Below are 20,862 nucleotides of genomic sequence, written 5' to 3' on the forward strand. Positions count from 1 at the left end.
GAAGAAACTTTCAAAGTTCTTGACATTTTCCGTATTGACTGACTGTCATGTCATAATGTAATGATGGACTGTCATTTCTCTTTGCTTATTTGAGCTGCTCTTGCCATAATATGGACTTGGTATCTTACCAAATAGGGACATTTTCTGTATACCAACCCTACCTTGTCACCACACAACTGATTGGCTCAAATGCATTAAGAAGGAAAGAAATTCCACAAATTAACTATTAACAAGGCACACCTGTTAATTGAAATGCATTCCAGGTGACTACCTCATGAAGTTGGTTGAGAGAATACCAAGAGTGTGCAAAGCTGTCATCAAGGCAAAGGGTGGCTACTTTGAAGAATTTCAAATGTAAAATATATTTGGATTTGATTAACACTTTTTTGGTTAACACAACATTCCATGTGTTATTTCATAGTTTTGATGTCTTCACTATTATTCTACAATGTAGAAGATAGTCAAAATAAAGAAAAACCCTTGAATGAGTAGGTGGGTGTGTGTGTGAGGATGAATGTGTATGGCTTAAGTTACACGCCCTATCTGTTTGCTACACAACATTGCGCACTCACAATGATAATCCCTTCTCGCAGACAGTCTCTATGTAGGGTTTGCTTGGTTTCCTACTTGTCTTGTGAAATGTCAATGCAAATACCCTGGAAACAAACATTCTGGCCTAAAACCTGTTCAATCCTGCCTACAGGGACACCGAAGCGTAGGGAAACCAGTCTTTATATCCGGACTGATAATACCATTCCATCCACTGAGCACTGATACATGCTGTCTCTCTCTATTGGCAGATTCTTTCATTTAGTTTCTGTTGCCATTCCAAACACTTATTTTGAAAGTTGCCAAATTTCAGTCGAATACTTTGTTGTTCCCAACTCCCACCTCAACTGCTTTTAGATGTGTAGAGAGCACAGTGAGTGGGTGTTCATCTTTTTTTAGTCCTTGCTACTCTGGGAGAAGCAGCATTACCTTTCCTATTACAGACGGTCATAAATGCAGATCATGGCTGTTGTTTTTATCACACTTGATCATATTTTTTCTCATGAGAGATGAATACTACCTTCAAATAGATACTTGATCATCAAATGTTTTGTCCTTTGCAATGGCCAGTGTGCTCCTCTAGAAAAACCAGGCAGGCTGGTGGGTGCGTGTGTCTGGGTGGGTGGGTGTATGTGTGGCCCAGCATGATGTGTGTAATAGTAATAGCCAATGTGGTATGACCAACATGATGATGTGTGTGTTTCCATTGCAGATGTGAAGGAGGAGTTTGCCCCTCCTATAATCGGCATGCCTGGACAGTTCCCTGTGTACCTCAGGCTTCCGTACCGTAGGGATTACTACTTCTGCTTCCGACAGGATGCTCGCCAAGCTGAATTCCTCTCCATCCTCTCCGACTGCATCCGCCACCAGAACCAAGGTAACTAACCAGCCAGAACGAACGGTTACCATGGTAGCAGGTTCGCCACACCAGCACTGAAGCAAAGACGCATAGGCATAACTTTTAATAACATTTTCATGTAGGGTCTCCTGAGGGAGGAGAGCAAAGACAAGGCCCAGTCAGAACTAAGGCCAGGGCTGTGCTCCAATTCTCCACCATTCACTCTGAAGTGTGCAGTTACTTACCCCCCTCTCTTGTGTGTATGGGACATAGTGGAAACTCCCTCTAGCCCATGTTTTCAACATGTTTTGTTATTGCACACTTTGTGGAGACGAGTAGGCAATTGGAACACAGCCCAGTTCTTACATCCTTGTTAAGACAGAGAAGCATCACACATTTCTTCCCACTCCTGTCTTCTCTCTACCTTTTCTCTCTCTACCTTTTCTCTCTCTACTTTTCATTTTTTCTCTCTACTTTTCATTCTAACTTTCTCTCTCTCTCTCTCTCTCTCTCTCTCTCTCTCTCTCTCTCTCTCTCTCTCTCTCTCTCTCTCTCTCTCTCTCTCTCTCTCTCTCTCTCTCTCTCTACCTTTCTCTCTCTACCTTTCTCTCTCTCTCTCTCTCTCTCTCTCTCTCTCTACCTCTCTCTCTCTCTCTCTCTCTCTCTCTCTCTCTACCTTTCTCTCTCTCTCTCTCTCTCTCTCTCTCTCTCTCTCTCTCTTCTCTCTCTCTCTCTCTCTCTCTCTCTCTCTCTCTCTCTCTCTCTCTCTCTCTCTCTCTCTCTCTCTCTCTCTCTCTCTCTCTCTCTCTCTCTCTCTCTCTCTCTCTCTCTACCTTTCTCTCTCTCTACCTTTCTCTCTCTTTCTCTCGCTCTTTACCTTTCTCTTGCTCTCTACCTTTCTCTCGCTCTCTACCTTTCTCTCGCTCTCTACCTTTCTCTCTCTCCTTCTCTCAGACTTCCTAAAGAAGAAGACAGTTGAGGTGCAGGCCTTCCTCAAAGCAGTCCACCTCTACAGACAGGAGAAGGGCAGCTATGACTCCTGGAAAATGCTGATTGGCAGTGACGTCAGGGTAGGTTACTGGTTCTGCTTCTATGCTTAAAACACTCACATCAGCAGATACTGATTCCCTTGACACTCTTTCTCTCTCTATCCCCCCATACCCTGTTAGTTGATGGCAGTATAATTGGGCAATTGTGTGGTCACGGAGCATTTGTGATACCAGGAAGTTAAGTTAGAGGTGCAGGAAACAACCCCTATTACTGCAAGGAGGCCGCCACTGTCCTACTGCACTCGCACACCTCCGTATTCACATATTTGTGTGTGTGTGTCTGTTCTCACACCTATCTCATCAATGTTTTCAACGCCAGAGTTTTGCTCTGTAGTTTCACCATGTGTTTGCAGTATTACTCACCTGCATGTTTTTCAGGGATAAATCAATCTGCACGTTGTCATATGATTTGGATGTTTGATGCATGGTTCGTAAGATTTGTACAGATACATTGTATGTTTGTTTGTGTTTGTGTGTGTACAGGTACTGGCCAACCTGGTTATGGAGGAGCTGTTGCCCTCTTTGGAGAAGGACATGCTGCCTCATCTAAAAGCCAGGAAGACAGAGAGGAAGAGAGTGTGGTTCGCTGTGAGTCACGCTATCAATACTAAAGTATGATGATTAATGATGCGTGTGTTTGTTTCCTTAAACCCTAACCCCTCTCTATTCTGCACCACAGACCGTAGAAGCGGCCTATATCCTGGTGCAGGAGTGTCTATTTGAGGGTATGTCTGCTCTGAAGGAGGAGTGTAGGAAAGCAGCTCACCAGCAGGAGGTGCTGATACGCTCTGACATGGACCAGATCCTCAACTCCAGAACCTACCTGGAAGGAAAACTACGAGGTACCGACTAACCCTGGAGAGAGAATCAATCCAAAATCTGCCCCCATAGTATACTTGTATACGGTTAGGTGTTAATTTAGAAATCAGCAAGAGAGTTAGGGCTATGCAGCTCTCAGTCACTACAAGACAAACAGGCTGTACAAATGCAATCCGTTACTTAATTTGTCACATGATACTGTTTTATATGAATAGATCCATATGAGCGTGAACATGGCAGGTTAACTGCATGTATTTGTGTGTACGTGTGTGTGTGTGTGTGTGTGTGTGTGTGTGTGTGTGTGTGTGTGTGTGTGTGTGTGTGTGTGTGTGTGTGTGTGTGTGTGTGTGTGTGTGTGTGTGTGTGTGTGTGTGTGTGTGTGTGTGTGTGTGTGTGTGTGTGTAACTATTGTCGTGTCTTTGGCTATGCCGGATTAAGTGATATGACATGCTATTCTATAAAATAATTTCTCCGTAGTTAATATTACCTGATTGAGCTAATCATGTAAATGTAATTAACTAGAGTCGGGCACCACGAAATAATATTTTTAGAGCTGTTATCTTCTGAATAAACTCTTACAGACCTAGTAATATTTTACCTCAATAGCAGTCAATTTTAATCGTCATCTTAATTCAGTCTCATCTGAAAGTTGTACATTCTTGGTTACCTGCACAAACCCTGGCTCACAAGTTGAATCAGCAATACAAAATTGTGTTTAATTATTTATTTACTAAATACCTAACTAATCACACAGAATTACACAATGATATCATACCTTGATTACAAATGACGTCATAAAGGAAAATGTCCCTAGCGGGCGGAACAGATATGACAGCTTGTTACACAAAAGAAAAGGGTCTGAGTTTGAGTGAAAGAGCGGGAAGAATGAGGAACAAAGGGAAGAAGCTGTGCTATTGTAAATACAGTATCTTATGTATTCTAAATGACCGCCCATTTGGAAAAGGAAAATGCAATAAATATTTATTCTGAGCTGCGCTTCGGTAGGTTAGTGGTAGATGGAAGGCCGTGTTGCCCCTCCGAGTCCTTTGAAGAATGTCTCTGGTTGTCAATTGGATACGTTGTAGTAACGTCGTTGGGTGATAGACGGGATACTCTGTCTGTTCCTTCCTAACCCTCGTTTGCATCTGCTGGTGCTAACTCAACGGCTAGGAGGTATCACTTCTGTAGTGAATAAGAGTTCAAAGTTCACACCATTCGCAACCAAAGCTCACACTGATTTTGACTTCGTTCTGTAGTTATTATCTGAACCATTCTGACATCAGACCGCCGTCCTCACATCCTCGGAACAGGAGGTCATATTGTCGTCAAGGGCTTATATAGGAAGGGAGAGGAGGGCGTGTTTGAAAAGGGGGAAAGAGGTAATTATGACTGTCATAAACCCACCCCCCCCAGGCCAACGTCATGACACTATACTTGTGGGGACCAAAAGCCCCCACAAGAATAGTGAACAAACAAAAAATTGGACTAACTGGGGTCATTTTGTTAGTCCCCACAAGGTCAAATGCTATTTCTAGAGGGTATAAGGTCAAGGTTAGAATTAGTGTTAGGGTTAGCATTAGGTTTAGGGTTAGTGATAGGAGCTAGGGTTAGTTTTAGGATTAGGAGCTAGGGTTAGGTTTAGGGTTAATGTTAGGTTTTCGGATTAAGGTTAGGGGTTAGGGAAAATAGGATTTTGAATGGGACTGAATTGTGTGTCCCCACAAAGGTTATTTATACAAGACTGTGTGCGCACATGTTCGTGCATGTGTGCTTGCGTTTGCATACGTGTGAGATTGTGTGTGTCTGAATTTAGGGGGCTTAGGTCAGGGTGTGGTATTGGGGCGTTGGTGTACATTATTCTTTTGTTCTGTTCAGTGTTGTTGACACTGATACCTAGCTAACTCCCTGGGAGAGTGAATGTCTCTGTGGGGGACAGTAAATGCCACCCAGCAGATTTGATGACTGTACACTAGACTTTATACAATATTCGTGCCCAGGCAGTTTACACACAAGCCCAAAACCCTCCGTTCAACGAGTTACAATTATCCATTTTAGTCAGCAGCACTTAAGATAGATAACTTGTTTTATATTCATTAAATGCTGTTTTTATTGCATTAATGGAACAGGAGCACTATAGATTAAATCAAGAGAGAGCTTAAACTATGATTCACTGTACAGTACTGTATCTTGTTCTATTGACCAAGCCCTAGCTTCTGGTCTGATGCATGAATCTACGAATGTATCTGTCCTCCTGTAGCAGGTTTATCAGAGCAGCTAATGAATGTATCTGTCCTCCTGTAGCAGGTTTATCAGAGCAGCTAATGAATGTATCTGTCCTCCTGTAGCAGGTTTATCAGAGCAGCTAATGAATGTATCTGTCCTCCTGTAGCCAGTTTATCAGAGCAGCTAATGAATGTATCTGTCCTCCTGTAGCCAGTTTATCAGAGCAGCTAATTAATGTATCTGTCCTACTGTAGCTAGAGTATTGGAGTCAGCAGAGAAGTTCTGTTCGGAGAGCGTGCAGCCCTACCTGGCCTCTGTACTGGAGGAGCTGATGGGACCAATCAGCTCAGGGTTCCAGGAAGCCCGGCTCCTGAGTGACAGCCAGATGGACCAACTGTGTCAGGACTTCCAGGAGGGCGGGGTTACCAATGAACTCAAGCAGGTGCAAATTTTCTCTCCTCGTCTTCTCACAAACAGTCCTGTCTGAGCTATCATTTACTCAAACTATTGACCCCCACTTTGTTGATCCCGCTTGGTCTTTCTCCTCACCTTTTCCCTCTCTCCCTCACCCCTTTTTCCTCTTTCTCATCTATTCCCATTCCATCACCCGTCCTCCCTTTCTGTTGCTTCCTATTTCATCACCCTCTCTCTCCTTCCTCTCATCCCCCCTCTTCCTCTCTGCCTCTCTCCAGGCGCTAGCTAAACTGAGTAGGCCCAATCTGTTGAGTTGTTACCAGAGGATCAACTCTCTCCACGACCAGCTGCACGACCTGCAGGAACGCTTTGGCTTCTCCAACATCAGCAGCCTGGTCCACAGCACCCAGATAGACCTACAGCAGGTAAACATTACACACACACTAAGTGACTAACTAAAATTTTCCACACTTTAATACTCATCAGACAGTCTCAGTTGTTGTGAATCTGACAGACAGTGTTGACCTGTTGGTGGTGATGAAAAATAATAGCTACAGAACCAGTCAAAAGTTTGGACACACCAACTCATTCAAGGGTTGTTATATATTTTTACTATTTTATGCATTGTAGAATAATAGTGAAGACATCAAAACTGTGAAATATGAAAAACACATATGGAATCATGTAGTGACCAAAAAAAGTGTTAAACAAATCAAAATATATTTTATATTTGAGATTATTCAAAGTAGCCACCCTTTGCCTTGATGACAGATTTGCACACTCTTAGCATTCTCTCAACCAGCTTCATGAGGTACGTACATACCCCAAGCAGAAGCCATGGATTACAGGCAACATCCGCACTGAGCTAAAGGCTAGAGCTGCCACTTTCAAGGAGCAGGACTCTAACCCGGAAGCTTATAAGAAATCCCACTGTGCCCTCCGACGAACCATCAAGCAGGCAATACGTCAATATAGGACTAAGATCGAATGGTACTGTACAGTCTCTGACGCTCGTCGGATGTGGCAGGGTTTGCAAACCATTACAGACTACAAAGGGAAGCATAGCCGGGAGCTGCCCAGTGACATGAGTCTACCAGACGAGCTAAACTGATTCTATGTTCACTTCAAGGCAAATAACACTGAAACATGCATGAGAGCACCAGCTGTTCCCTGAAGACTGTGCGATCACGCTCTCCGCAGCCAATGTGAGTAAGACCTTTCAACAGGTCAACATTCACAAGGCCGCAGGACCAGGCGAATTACCAGGACATGTACTGTGAGCATGCACTGACCAACTGCGAGCATGCGCTGTGCCCAAGAACACTAAGGTAACCTGTGCCCCCATCCCCAGAATGTGCCCCCATTCTCATCGACACGGCTGCAGTGGAGCATGTTGAGAGCTACGAGTTCCTTGGTGTCCACATCACCAACAAACTAACATGGTCCAAGCACACCAAGACAGTCGTGAAGAGGGCACGACAAAACATATTCCCCCTAAGGAGACTGAAAAGATTTGGCATGGGTCCTCAGATCCTCAAACGGTTCTACAGCTGCACCATGCTGACTGGTTGCATCACTGCCTGGTATGCCAACTGCTCGGCCTCTGACCCCAAGGCACTACAGAGGGTAGTGCGAACGGCCCAGTACATCACCAGGGCTAAGCTTCCTGCCATCCAGGACCTCTATACCAGGTGGTGTCAGAGGAAGGCCCTAAAAATTGGCAAAGACTCCAGCCACCCTAGTCATAGACTGTTCCCTCTGCTACCTCATGGCAAGCGGTACCGGTCGAGGTCCAAGAGGCTACTAAACAGCTTCTAGCCCCAAGCCATAAGACTCCTGAACATCTAATCAAATGGCTACCCAGTCTATTTGCATTGCCCCACCCACTTTTACACCACTGCTACTCTCTGTTGTTATCATCTCTGCATATTCACTTTAATAATTCTACCTAACTCAGTTTTTCACAATTCCTGACATTTAATCCCAGTAAAAATGCCCTGTCTTAGGTCAGTTAGGATCACCACTTTATTTTAAGAATGTGAACTGTGAGAGTAATAGAAGAGAGAATGGTTTATTTAAGCTTTTATTTCTTTCATCATATTCCCAGTGGAACGTTTAGAGTTGCCTTCCATAAGCTTCCCACAATAAGATGGATTAATTTTGGCCCATTCTTCCTGACAGAGCTGGTGTAACCGAGTCAGGTTTGTAGGCCTCCTTGCTCACACACACTTTTTCAGTTCTGCCCACAAATTTTCTATAGAATTGAGGTCAGGGCTTTGATGGCCACACCAATACCTTGACTTTGTTGTCCTTAAGCCATTTTGCCACAACTTTGGAAGTATGCTTGGGGTCATTGTCCTGACGGATGTCTTGAGATGTTGCTTCAATATATCTACATAATTTTCCTTTGTCACGAAGCCATCTATTTTGTGAAGTGCACCAGTCCCTCCTGCAGCAAAGCACCCCCATAACATGATGCTGCCACCCCCGTGCTTCACGGTTGGGACGGTGTTCTTCGGCTTGCAAGTCTCCCCCTTTTTCTTCCAAACACAACAATGGTCATTATGGCCAAACAGTTTTATTTTTGTTTCAACAGACCAGAGGACATTTCTCCAAAAAGTATGATCTTTGTCCCCATGTGCAGTTGCAAACTGTAGTCTGGCTTTTTTATGGCGGTTTTGGAGCAGTGGCTTCTTCCTTACTGAGCAGCCTTTCAGGTTATGTCGATATAGGACTCGTTTTACTGTGGATATAGATACTTTTGTACCTGTTTCCTCCAGCATCTTCACAAGGTCCTTTGCTGTTGATCTGGGATTGATTTGCACTTTTCTCACCAAAGTACGTTCATCTCTAGGAGACAGAATGTATCTCATTCCTGAGCGGTATGGTAGCTGCGTGGTCCCAAGCTGCTTATACTTGCGTACTATTGTTTGTACAGATGAACGTGGTACCTTCAGGTGTTTGGAAATTGCTCCCAAGGTTGTGGAGGTCTTGGCTGATTTATTTTGATTTTCGCATGATGTCAAGCAAAGAGGCACTGAATTTGAAGGTAGGCCTTGAAATACATCCACAGGTACACCTCCAATTGACTCACATGATATAAGTTAGCCAATCAGAAGCTTCTAAAGCCATGACATCATTTTCGGGAATTTTCCAAGTTGTTTAAAGGCACAGCCAACTTAGTGTATGTGAAATTTTGACCCACTGGAATTGAGATGCATTGAATAATAAGTGAAATAATCTGTCTGTAAACAAATGTTGGAAAAATTACTTGTCATGCACAAAGTAGATGTCCAAACCAACTTGCCAAAAATATAGTTTGTTAAGGATACGGCCCTTTTTGAAAATTTTCACCTAAAATGACATAGCCAAATTAAACTGCCTGTAGCTCAGAAGCAAGGATATGCACATGTCTGGTACCATTTGAAAGGAAACACTTTGAAGTTTGTGGAAATGTGAAAGGAATGTAGAAGAATATAAAATAATAGATCTGGTAAAAGATAATACAAAGAAAATACCCACTATTCTTCAAAAGAATGTATCTTTGAAATGCAATGGAAAGGCCATAATGTATTATTCCAGCCCAGGTGTAATTTAGATTTGTCCACTAGATGGCAGCAGTGTATGTGCGAAGTTTTAGACTGATCCAATGAACCATTGCATTTGTTAAAAATGCTTTATATCAAGACTTCTCAAATGTGCCTAATATGTTTATTAATAATTCATGTTCAGAATGATGCACTCTCCTCAAACAATAGCATGGTATTCTTTCACTGTAATAGCTACTGTAAATTGTATAGTGTAGTCAGATTAACACGAATGTAAGCTTTCTGCCAATATCAGTTATGTCTATGTCCTGGGAAATGTTCTTGTTTCTTACAACCTCATGCTAATCGCATTAGCCTACGTTAGCTCAACCATCCCGTGGAAGCGACACCGAACCAGGAAGAAGATAACAAGACATTTGTGCAGATGTTGAAAAACATGTTTTAATGACTCCAACCTAAGTGTCTCTCCACTTGCTTCCAGTTGAAGCTCGCATCCGCTACAAGACCATGGTGCTTGCCTACGGAGCTGTGAGGGGAACGGCACCTCAGTACCTCCAGGCTCTGATCAGGCCCTACACCCAAACAAGGGCACTGCGTTCATCCACCTCTGGCCTGCTCGCCTCCCTACCACTGAGGAAGTACAGTTCCCGCTCAGCCCAGTCAAAACTGTTCGCTGCTCTGGCCCCCCCAATGGTGGAACAAACTCCCTCACGACGCCAGGACAGCGGAGTCAATCACCACCTTCCGGAGACACCTGAAACCCCACCTCTTTAAGGAATACCTAGGATAGGATAAAGTAATCCTTCTCCCCCCCTTAAAAGATTTAGATGCACTATTGTAAAGTGGCTGTTCCACTGGATGTCATAAGGTGAATGCACCAATTTGTAAGTCGCTCTGGATAAGAGCGTCTGCTAAATGACGTAAATGTAATGTAAATGTAAATGTGTACGTCAACATTTTTTTTAAGTGGCTGTCCCGGCCAAGTCTCTCATCGAAGGCATTGAGTTCCTCCAATGTAAGCATTGGCAGTGTAGGTTCTGGACGTACATATTACCTCAACTAACCGGTGCCCTCGCACATTGACTCTGTACCGGTACCCCCCTGTATATAGTCTCACTATTGTTATTTTACTGCTGCTCTTTATTTACCTGTTACTTTTATTTCTTATTCTTATCCATATTTTTTTTAACTGCATTGTTGGTTAGGGGCTCGTAAGTAAAGCGTTTTACTGTAAGGTCGACACCTGTTGTATTTGGTGCATTTATTCAGCACATAGGAGTGGCAGGTAGCCAAGTGGTTAGAGTGTTGGGACAGTAACCGAAAGGTTGCTTGATCAAATCCCAGAGCTGACAAGGTAAAAATCTGTCGTTCTACCCCTGAACAAGGTAGGTAACCCACTGTTCCTAGGCCGTCATTGTATGTAAGAATTTGTTCTTAACTTGACTTGGGTCCTTCTGTAGCTCAGTTGGTAGAGCATGGCGCTTGTAACGCCAGGGTAGTGGGTTCGATCCCCGGGACCACCCATACGTAGAATGTATGCACACATGACTGTAAGTCGCTTTGGATAAAAGCGTCTGTTAAATGGCATATATTATTATATTATTTATATTACATATATTACTTGCCTAGTTAAATTAAAAATGTTTTTATTTTATTTTTTAAATGTGACAAATAAAATTGGATAATTTCATAGTTTTGATGTTTTCACTACATTCTACAATGTAAAAATAATTTTTACAACTGAGTAGATGGGTCCAACCTTTTGACTAGTACTGTATGCACAGTGTGTCATTGATTGACGAGCTCCCGGGTTAATTCCTCCATGTCCTGTGTCCAGCTGGTAGAGAATGCAGCGTACACCTTTCATCTGCTGCTCTACAAGGACATAGAGGACAACCCAGGCAACGCGTGCTCTGCCATGGAGAAGTCCAGGCACAGGGTGCTCAAGGTACGCTGCTTATTCATTATTACACATCTGTGTATAAAGTACAGTTACTTCACAGGCGTACAGAGGAACTCACTGAGACGAGCACTGATCAAAATGAATGTTTATATGCTGATTAAACTCTATGTGTTGCAGCAATATGACTATGACAGCAGTACGGTGAGGAAAAGGATCTTTCGTGAGGCCTTGGTGGGGATCACTCTCCCTCACATCAAGAAGACCCTGGCCCCCACTTACAAAACAGTGAGTCAATACACACACACTTTACCCTTTAACCGAACACTAGAACAAATACACATAACCTGGCCCCCACCTTGTAGCAACTTACAATATAAAAACTGCCAATTATGTAATAACAGTTAATATTGTAGTACATTTTGCATTTATAATGTAATACATGTTGATAATGTAATAGATTGCAAATAATGTAATAAATATGCTCAATGCGTAACATAATAGTTTTTCACATAATGTAATAATTAAATTACATGATTATAAACTGGTTAAAAAAAGGTGATCAATAGTGTAATAACTCACGTCAACCCCCCTTAAGGCAGTGGTCACCAAACCTTTCTGAGCCAAGATCACTCAGGCCGGGATCTACCGCTCAGAATTGGTTAAAAACTATGAAAAACAGTTCTGTAGCAATGAGGTTTGTGCAGTAGGCTATAGTCCCAATACATTATGAATGGATATTGGCGAAGCTTGAATTGCCCTGGCAATGTTGTTCTTCTCAGACCATTTCAATAAATATATTTAAAAACTTCAGGTATATGATCACACTGTTAATAGATCCTATTTTGTTGTATTAGCTGTGAGACACAGTTGAGTGATCATAAATTTAAGCATATCATTTGGTTTCATTATTTTTACTGGAGTGACGGTACCTGCATCTGATGGTCAGTCTCCGCGGAGGGAGAGCATCAGAGGGTCCGCCTCTGCTTCGAACACACCGACTGTGTCATTGCGTTTTGGTACACCAGAAGTACATTCATTTCCAATGGAAACGCTGCGTTTGCCTTTCAGCATTTCGTTGCAGTGCGTTCGGTGTGATGCATACGTTCGATTTATCGAACATATGCATCAAATTGTATGCGTAGACTTGACAGAAAGTAGCAACATGTGAACGTTGAATTTTTGTTGCACACATATACAGTAAAAAAAAAGCAAAATGCAATAACAAATAGCCAAGACAGCAGAGAGTAGTCTCTTTTCAATAATGAGACAAACGTTGAGGAATGGTCTTGATTGCGCTGTTGGGCCGGGACCAGCCCCGTCGAAGCGCAGGTCTATGTGGGTCCAGAGATGGTTGAAGTTCTGAAAGCAAAGTTCCACCATCTCATCCAAGAGCTTCGACTATTTGGAGAGGAATTTCGAAGTTACTTTCGTCTGGACCGAAGCCAGTTCGATCAACTGTTCCAGATGGTTGGAGCCTGGATCGCCCAGATGGACCCCAACTACCGGGAGTCCATCAGCCCAGTTGAAAGCCTGGCGATTTGTCTCCGGTAAGCTCAATTCTAGTGAATTTTTTAGTCTTTGATACCATAATTGATTGATATTAGATATAGCTAGCTAAAGCTAGCTAAACGGCTCTCTAGTTAATAGCCCCTGTGTGACATCTGATGTACTTCAGAATGTTCATTAGGACTATAACTTTTGCCAAATTTGGTTTAAAATAATTTTTTAAATGATGCAATGTTACCAAATGAAAATAAAGTTGGGGTGCCTTCTGCCTTGATGAAGGTAGGCTAGTCTTCTCCAGGACCACTTGTTGTTCAAGACAGTTACAGTCATTCATGACATTCTTATTGGAATCACATACCCTGGAGACTCCACCACCTGCATCACTCCCTGGGGCTGAAGACCTGGGACCCGTTCCCCACTTCTTTGTCGGCGATGAGGCCTTCCCTTGAGAACCAACCTCATGAGGCCCTATTCTGGATGCCAGCTGTCATTACCAAAGCCTGTAAGGATCTTTAACAAACAACTATCTAGGGCAAGGTTATATTTTAAATGCGCCTTTGGGATTCTTGACAGCCTGGTGGAGAATATATTGGAGAGTGCTTGGTCTCAGCCCCTCAAATGTCGATGCCTGCGTGAAGGCCACGTGTTCTCCACAACTACCTGCGGAGGTCATTCCAGGAGCCGCTCCGGATGGAGATGGGCACGCCAAATGGTCACCTACCTGATGTCACCAACAACGCCCCCAGACAGGCACTCCAGGTGAGGGAGAAGTTGACCACCTACTCCTCATCGCCAGCAGGTGAAGTCCCATGGCAGTATGCCGTGGCTTGAAACAGATTTTTTTTTTAAGAGCCCCCGAACACCAAGGTTATTTTAAGAACCATCCACCGTTGTCCATGATGTATATATATATTTCCCAGGTTATTTTATGTCTCATTGTCTCTTCATTTGAAAGTTATATTTAAATGAAATTTGGGAGTAAAGACCACACATTAACCCCTTCCCTCTCCCATTAACATCACTATTATACACACCTGGCATGGTACATCAGGTGAGCAGGAGCTCTATTTAAGGTTATACGACATACAGTTAGTATGATAACAATGGACCCTAGGTAACCTAGGGACAATACAAATAGTAAAGTTTACCACCATCTTCACTGGTCTGACAAAATGCAGGTTAGGAAGAGAGTGTGTTTTTACTTTAATCTGGTCTTAGATCTGCAAAGGTGTAGGGAAGAAATAAGAAGATGAAGTCTAAATGAGATATTAATAAACAAATGAAACAACTGACTATGAACACATTAGACTTTAATGAGTATTCAAGTACAGGAAAGAACATGACAGGTATGTGTGTTGTAAAAATGTTACCAAAAATAAAAACTATTGAAAGAGGTGTGTCCATGTATGTGCGTGTAAAAATACAAAAATGTTTGAGTAGCCTGTAATCTGTAAGAGAACAGCAATAGCATGCACAACTGCAGACAAATACAGGGACAATTCATAAAGCCTAGACATAGTAGGGGAACTTCAGACATGGCCATAAAGAGACAGAGGGTAGGGCTGTCTGTGAATGTGTAGCCACAATACAGGTAAACACACATTTAACTTTCAGTCTTGTAAAAGAACAACAAGAGCATCTGAATTCTCCGGTGTGTCAGTTTCAATTCAGTCAATTTTCATGCAATCTATGTACAACTAATAATGAATGCTGTCCTACAGTAAGTATTGAGAAACTATTTACTTTATAAATTCCAATAATTTTATACTAAAAAGCCTACTAAGAAAGGACATGGTAATAAGTTAGAAAATCTCAAGTGAGGACCCTTGGAAAATATCAGTTGCATTTCCTTGATTCCTCGCGTCCTCTCCTCACCTCCTGCTCAAAACCCATTGGAGGAGAAGGTCAAAACAACAACCAGACAGCTCACCTCTTCCTGTCCTTCCTGTGAGCTGGTCGGCTAAATTGACTCCATCTCTGGAAGGGAAGAGAAAAACAACACTTACAAGCATTACATAAAATAACACCATAAAAGGTGAGATTTATGTTAACTAAATACTGCTTGTATAGTGTAGTTAGTGGCATAAATATTGGAACAGTATGGTAACATTGGTAATACTTTCTGTTTACTCATGGAATTTGTATTTCAGATCAAAAGATGAATATGACAGGCAAATGTTTAGACGACAAACTTGTTTTAGGATATTTTCTAACCCAGAAACAACAGCTACAATGGGGCAAAAAAAGTATTTAGTCAGCCACCAATTGTGCAAGTTCTCCCACTTAAAAAGATGAGAGAGGCCTGTAATTTTCATCATAGGTACACTTCAACTATGACAGACAAAATGAGAAAAAAAATCCAGAAAATCACATTGTAGGATTTTTAATGAATTTATTTGCAAATTATGGTGGAAAATAAGTATTTGGTCACTTACAAACAAGCAAGGTTTTTGGCTCTCACAGACCTGTAACTTCTTCTTTAAGAGGCTCCTCTGTCCTCCACTCATTACCTGTATTAATGGCACCTGTTTGAACTTGTTATCAGTATAAAAGACACCTGTCCACAACCTCAAACAGTCACACTCCAAACTCCACTAAGGCAAAGACCAAAGAGCTGTCAAAGGACACCAGAAACAAAATTGTAGACCTGCACCAGACTGGGAAGACTGAATCTGCAATAGGTAAGCAGCTTGGATTGAAGAAATCAACTGTGGGAGCAATTATTAGGAAATGGAAGACATACAAGACCACTGATAATCTCCCTCGATCTGGGGTTCCACACAAGATCTCACCCCGTGCGGTCAAAATAATCACAAGAACGGTGATCAAAAATCCCAGAACCACACGGGGGGACCTAGTGAATGACCTGCAGAGAGCTGGGACCAAAGTAACAAAGCCTACCATCAGTAACACACGATGCCGCCAGGGACTCAAATCCTACAGTGCCAGACGTGTCCCCCTGCTTAAGCCAGTACATGTCCAGGCCCGTCTGAAGTTTGCTAGAGAGCATTTGGATGATCAGAAGAAGATTTGGAGAATGTCATATGGTCAGATGAAACCAAAATAGAACTTTTTGGTAAAAAGTCAACTCATCGTGTTTGGAGGACAAAATGCTGAGTTGCTTCCAAAGAACACCATACCTACTGTGAAGCATGGGGGTGGAAACATGATGCTTTGGGGCTGTTTTTCTGCAAAGGGACCAGGACGACTGATCCGTGTAAAGGAAAGAATGAATGGGGCCATGTATCGTGAGATTTTGAGTGAAAACCTCCTTCCATCAGCAAGGGCATTGAAGAAATGTGGCTGAGTCTTCAGCATGACAATGATCCCAAACACACCGCCCGGGCAACAAAGGAGTTGCTTCGTAAGAAGCATTTCAAGGTCCTGGAGTGGCCTAGCCAGTCTCCAGATCTCAACCCCATAGAAAATCTTTGGAGGGAGTTGGAAGTCCGTGTTGCCCAGCAACAGCCCCAAAACATCACTGCTCTAGAGGAGATCTGCATGGAGGAAATACCAGCAACAGTGTGTGAGAACCTTATGAAGACTTACAGAAAACGTTTGACCTCTGTCATTGCCAACAAAGGGTATATAACAAAGTATTGAGAAACTTTTGTTATTGACCAAATACTTATTTTCCACCATAATTTGCAAATAAATTCATAAAAAATCCTAAAATGTGATTTTCAGGATTTTTTTCCTTCTCATTTTGTCTGTCATAGTTGAAGTGTACCTATGATGAAAATTACAGGCCTCTCATCTTTTTAAGTGGAAGAACTTGCACAATTGGTGGCTGACTAAATACCTTTTTGCCCCACTGTATACATTTGCCTCATTTGATCTGAAATACCAATTAGCCTACATGAGTATACTGTAAAAATGACACTGTTGCAATACTTAAGACAATACCTGTGTTGTGGAGAAGAAAAAAGCGTAACATTGAACTCGGCATCGAAAAGCAGCTAATTAATTTGAACCTTGACTGTTGCTCTTCTTTGCTGAGGCAGCCTCTTTAGGGTTGTAACCAGGCTGATGGCAGAGGGTTTCTTCCTCCTCTTTTCTGTGTGCATCAGGATGAGTTGTATCCCTCTTGCCATCTTGGAGGTGCGAAATGAGTGGATCTGGGGGCTGGTAGCGCCTGGTGTGACTTTGTTCCTCTTCGTGTCTCTCCTCGTTTGTCTCCACGGCCACATCCTGTTCAACAAGGTCCTCACTGGTCACTTCCGTGAGGTTCATAATAATCTCAGGTGGTCCTAGATCCAGAGGTACTTCCTCCATTTCATCATCTTCCATGGCTGCACCGGTGGTGGTCATATTGTGGATGATGTAGACGTTGTAGAGGGTCTCACTGCACCAGTGACGGTCGCACTAGTAGATGAGAGGGTTTCGCTTGTATGGGTAAAAGAGTGTATATTACATTATTGGTTAAAGTAATTACACTATAACACATGCAAAAGTTCTTACATTATTAGCTCCTCTTCCATTATTGTTATTTTATTACATTATCAGTTGCTACACATTTCTTCCCTTGTTTTCGTTCCTGTCCTGTCGGATCCTTGTCTGTCCTGTCGTGTCGTGATGCTGCGTAAAGAGTGAGCAGGTGTCTGAGTCCAAGTGCCTTCCCGAGGCAACCTGCAGTTCAAGATCAAGTCTCAGTTATTGCTGCGAGTGTGACACCTGGATTTTAATCTGAAATACCAATTACTACTGTAAAAATGACACTGTTGCAATTAAGTACCTGTGTTGTGGAGAAGAAAAAAACGTAACATTCACGGCTGCAAAACAGTGTCTCTCAGCTAGCCTTCAAAACCCTCAAGAAAATAGGGGGAAAGCCAGCATAAATTATACTGCCCCAAAAGAAGTGTTTTGAGAGCACAGGCCTTTACATTTTTTTTGTGTCCTGAAATCTCATTATTGTTTAGAAAATCGCAGGTTGAAATGGTTGTTTCTGTGTCTTTAGGAGCTGCAGGGTCTTAAACAGTTCATCTACGCAGACTATTCCAACTTTGTCCATGTTCACAATATCTACGAGGGCATTTTGCTGCAGAGTCTGGACAAGGAAGTCATCAAAGGTATTGTTTCTGCTAGATATTGGAGTTATTCATTTGTATCTTATTCAATTGTAATACATATTTTAGGTATCACTACAATGTTACTCTCTCTGCTCACCCACACCAATATTGTTAGTGCGCGTGCTTTTAAACATGTCTCTGTTTGCTCTACAGTGGTGGAGGAGGCAACCAGGCTGAAGAAATACAATCTGTTCACAGACACCAGAGACCTCCTGAGTCAGTCCAGCTGCTCCAGCATAATCTCCACCCCTTTCAACCCCAGCAACACAGCCAGGATGCTAAGCTTCCCCGGACAGCTCCAGACCCAGCCCGAAGCCGAGGTAACAGCCCAGCCCGCCTCTCCTCTTCAGGGCAATGGCCCGGTGGTCGGTGGGGGTGCACAAGGGTAGGGCTGTGGCGGTCATGAAATTTTGTGAGCCGGTGATTGTCACGCAAATAACTGCTGTTCTCAGTATTTGACCATTACTTAACATAAACACATTTAGCATCTCCCGGCTTCCACACATAGCCTACAAGTCACCGATGCAGACCTTTGGAACATCTACATTTGAAAAAGTCTAAATAAATCAATGTACTATAGCCTAGATCATCACAATAAATCCATTAGTTATTTTAGACAGGTCTAAAGAAACATGATATCTAGAAAATGTAGTCTATTTCAGAAGAGCAGAATAGCATACTCTGATCTGGTGATGCCATATGGCTGTGGGCTACATTAGTTCATTTAGCGGACAAGATTTGCTTAGAATTTAGTGGCATTATTTTAGATTATTTTATCGAATGAAGAATACAATTGAACATAGCTGAAGAAAATAGAAAGGATATTTTCTCCAAAAGACCTGAGGGAGTGCGCACATGTGGCTATTCTGTTTTGAGCAGTAAACAAAGAAACAGGTACTTCTATATGCATCATTTGTGATTTGATTTTTAGCACATTCTAAGGCTGCATGATACAACTCTAATGATGATTTTAAATTTTTTGCATGAAAGGTACATCAGTCCCTCATTCACAATTTGACAAGCACTTGATAATGCCTCGAATTTCCCGGCTACATCCCCTTTGTGTGGCCATAATGCCCCCTGAAAAAGTCAATTCCTTTTGCGGCCAGGGGCCGTTATGCCCTTGGGATTAATATTATAATTATAATTCCCCTTCTCCCTGCTGCGTGCTGAAGCACCTATCATTCACACGGCTCTCTGTCACGTGATAGGGTCTTTATTACAGGCTACAAATGAAGACCGACACATCCGGTGAAGACAGACACATCCAGCACGTAACTGCGCGTGTACTTATCCAATTCCGAGGCACATACTGAAGATATTGAAAGAACTGTCCACATTTAATTTTCTACAGCCAACAAGATGTGTAGGCCTAATGAATAGCAAAAGCACTAGCCTATGTCAATTTACTATCCCAATAATACAAAAGTTGACCTATTCTGTGCGAGAAATAAATATTCAAAATATAGTCTGGGACGGTTGTGGGATGCGATAGATCCCAAATGAGTACAACCACTAGCATCAACACAACAGATGAGAGCGTTTAACTTACGATGTTGATAAACTGTTAGGCTTTTTCTTACATTATAATCGCAACAAGGTGCACACGGCAGTAGGCTGCAAATGCGATTATGCATTTTTATTATAGGTCTTATTATCAAGGTGCATTTTAATGTGAAAATAATATTTCCTAAACTTGACACAGGCGCTGTGTGTGTATGCCAGTTAGGCTCTACACCCGCTGTAACGTAGATTAATGTGCTTCATTTTCAGAAGTTATTTGGCCACTTTAGTTGCGATACAAGCCTATGGGAGTATGGTCTAGGCTACACGAAGTGTGTGACCATGATTTTAAAAAGTTGCACAAAAAAAGCATGTGCTGTTTCTTTTTTGCCTTAAACTGGGCATCATTCACGAGTGAAAATAAAACAGGGGCAGCAGGAAAAAATACATGTCCCCTAAATTAAATAGCAAATGGAGGACGCTTTTCTCGTGGCTCATGTTCATGCCAGCCAGGTAGACGGTACTCTTGTTGTTAGAGAACCAACTGAGATAGTTCAATGGGACTCTCCAGTCCCAGCCGAGACAGATAAAGTGGCTAGTCCTGCTACCACGGAAACAGCTCAAGTGGACATCCCTGTCCTAACTGAGGCAGCTAAAGTGGACATTCCTGCTCTATTTTAGACCACTCATGCTTACACAGGCCCTCCAGTTGACGTAGACAATCCAATTGCCCCTGAAAGTGACGGTAGAAGAGCCAGTCGCTGTTGAAAAAGAGAAAGTAGGGACACCGACCGAGGCAGAGACATCCATTGAAGTAGACACCCAACCACAGTAGCACAAAACAAAGCTCCTTCCCCCAGTCCGGACCCTGTCCCTGGCCCACATCTCCTGTCCCTATTTGTGTTGTCAACCATGTAGCTGTCATTGACCCCGGTAGTTGTTGAAGATTCAGTGGCGTGGCTTCTCTCAGGATCACCACTACTGAGACAAAAGCTGATAGAGAGAGCAGTCCTCCTTACAGTGACCCAGCAGTGGCCTCTAGTGGTGAGAAGCCTACAACGGACTCTAGACTTGCTGCAGCAGTAGAGACCAAAGATGTAGAGGTGCCTGTGACAGCCCCATCCATCCCCGATGATGGGGATGAGGACTTGGTGACAGATAGCGAGTTGGCCCCCATCACACATTGAGACCGCTAATGAAGATGTTACAGTGGAGTCAGGAGCAGCAGCCCCAGCCAAGGAAGTCAAAGTGTCACTAAGCATTCGAGGAGATTCTGTGACCTCTGACGTTGCATTAGAGGTCAGTGTGAGTGAATCACCTGTCAGCATCACCACCGAGCCCCTTATAGAAGTATCAGAGGGTGGACCCTGTTCCCCTTAATCATGTCGCTGAAGCAACATTAGCTTCTCTGTTAACGCCTAGTGTTGAAGTCACTGCATGT

General features: G+C 42.8%; 1 protein-coding gene across 3 annotated transcripts in view; it reads left to right on the forward strand.

Moving 5' to 3' along the window:
- The window catches only part of LOC124038001 (protein Niban 1-like), a 51,315-nt gene that overhangs the window by 21,349 nt on the left and 9,104 nt on the right, over positions 1-20,862 (forward strand). For 2 of the 3 annotated variants that reach the window (XM_046353342.1, XM_046353343.1), the window contains exons 5-14: positions 1,262-1,426; positions 2,342-2,457; positions 2,920-3,024; positions 3,116-3,278; positions 5,733-5,920; positions 6,171-6,317; positions 11,278-11,388; positions 11,521-11,628; positions 17,807-17,918; positions 18,072-18,238. In XM_046353342.1, coding sequence (XP_046209298.1) covers positions 1,262-1,426; positions 2,342-2,457; positions 2,920-3,024; positions 3,116-3,278; positions 5,733-5,920; positions 6,171-6,317; positions 11,278-11,388; positions 11,521-11,628; positions 17,807-17,918; positions 18,072-18,238 — 1,382 coding nt within the window. The remainder of the gene's footprint in view (positions 1-1,261; positions 1,427-2,341; positions 2,458-2,919; positions 3,025-3,115; positions 3,279-5,732; positions 5,921-6,170; positions 6,318-11,277; positions 11,389-11,520; positions 11,629-17,806; positions 17,919-18,071; positions 18,239-20,862) is intronic. The other variant, XM_046353344.1, reaches the window with a different exon arrangement.

Source organism: Oncorhynchus gorbuscha, linkage group LG06 (assembly GCF_021184085.1).
Source record: "Oncorhynchus gorbuscha isolate QuinsamMale2020 ecotype Even-year linkage group LG06, OgorEven_v1.0, whole genome shotgun sequence".
NCBI lineage: Eukaryota > Metazoa > Chordata > Actinopteri > Salmoniformes > Salmonidae > Oncorhynchus > Oncorhynchus gorbuscha.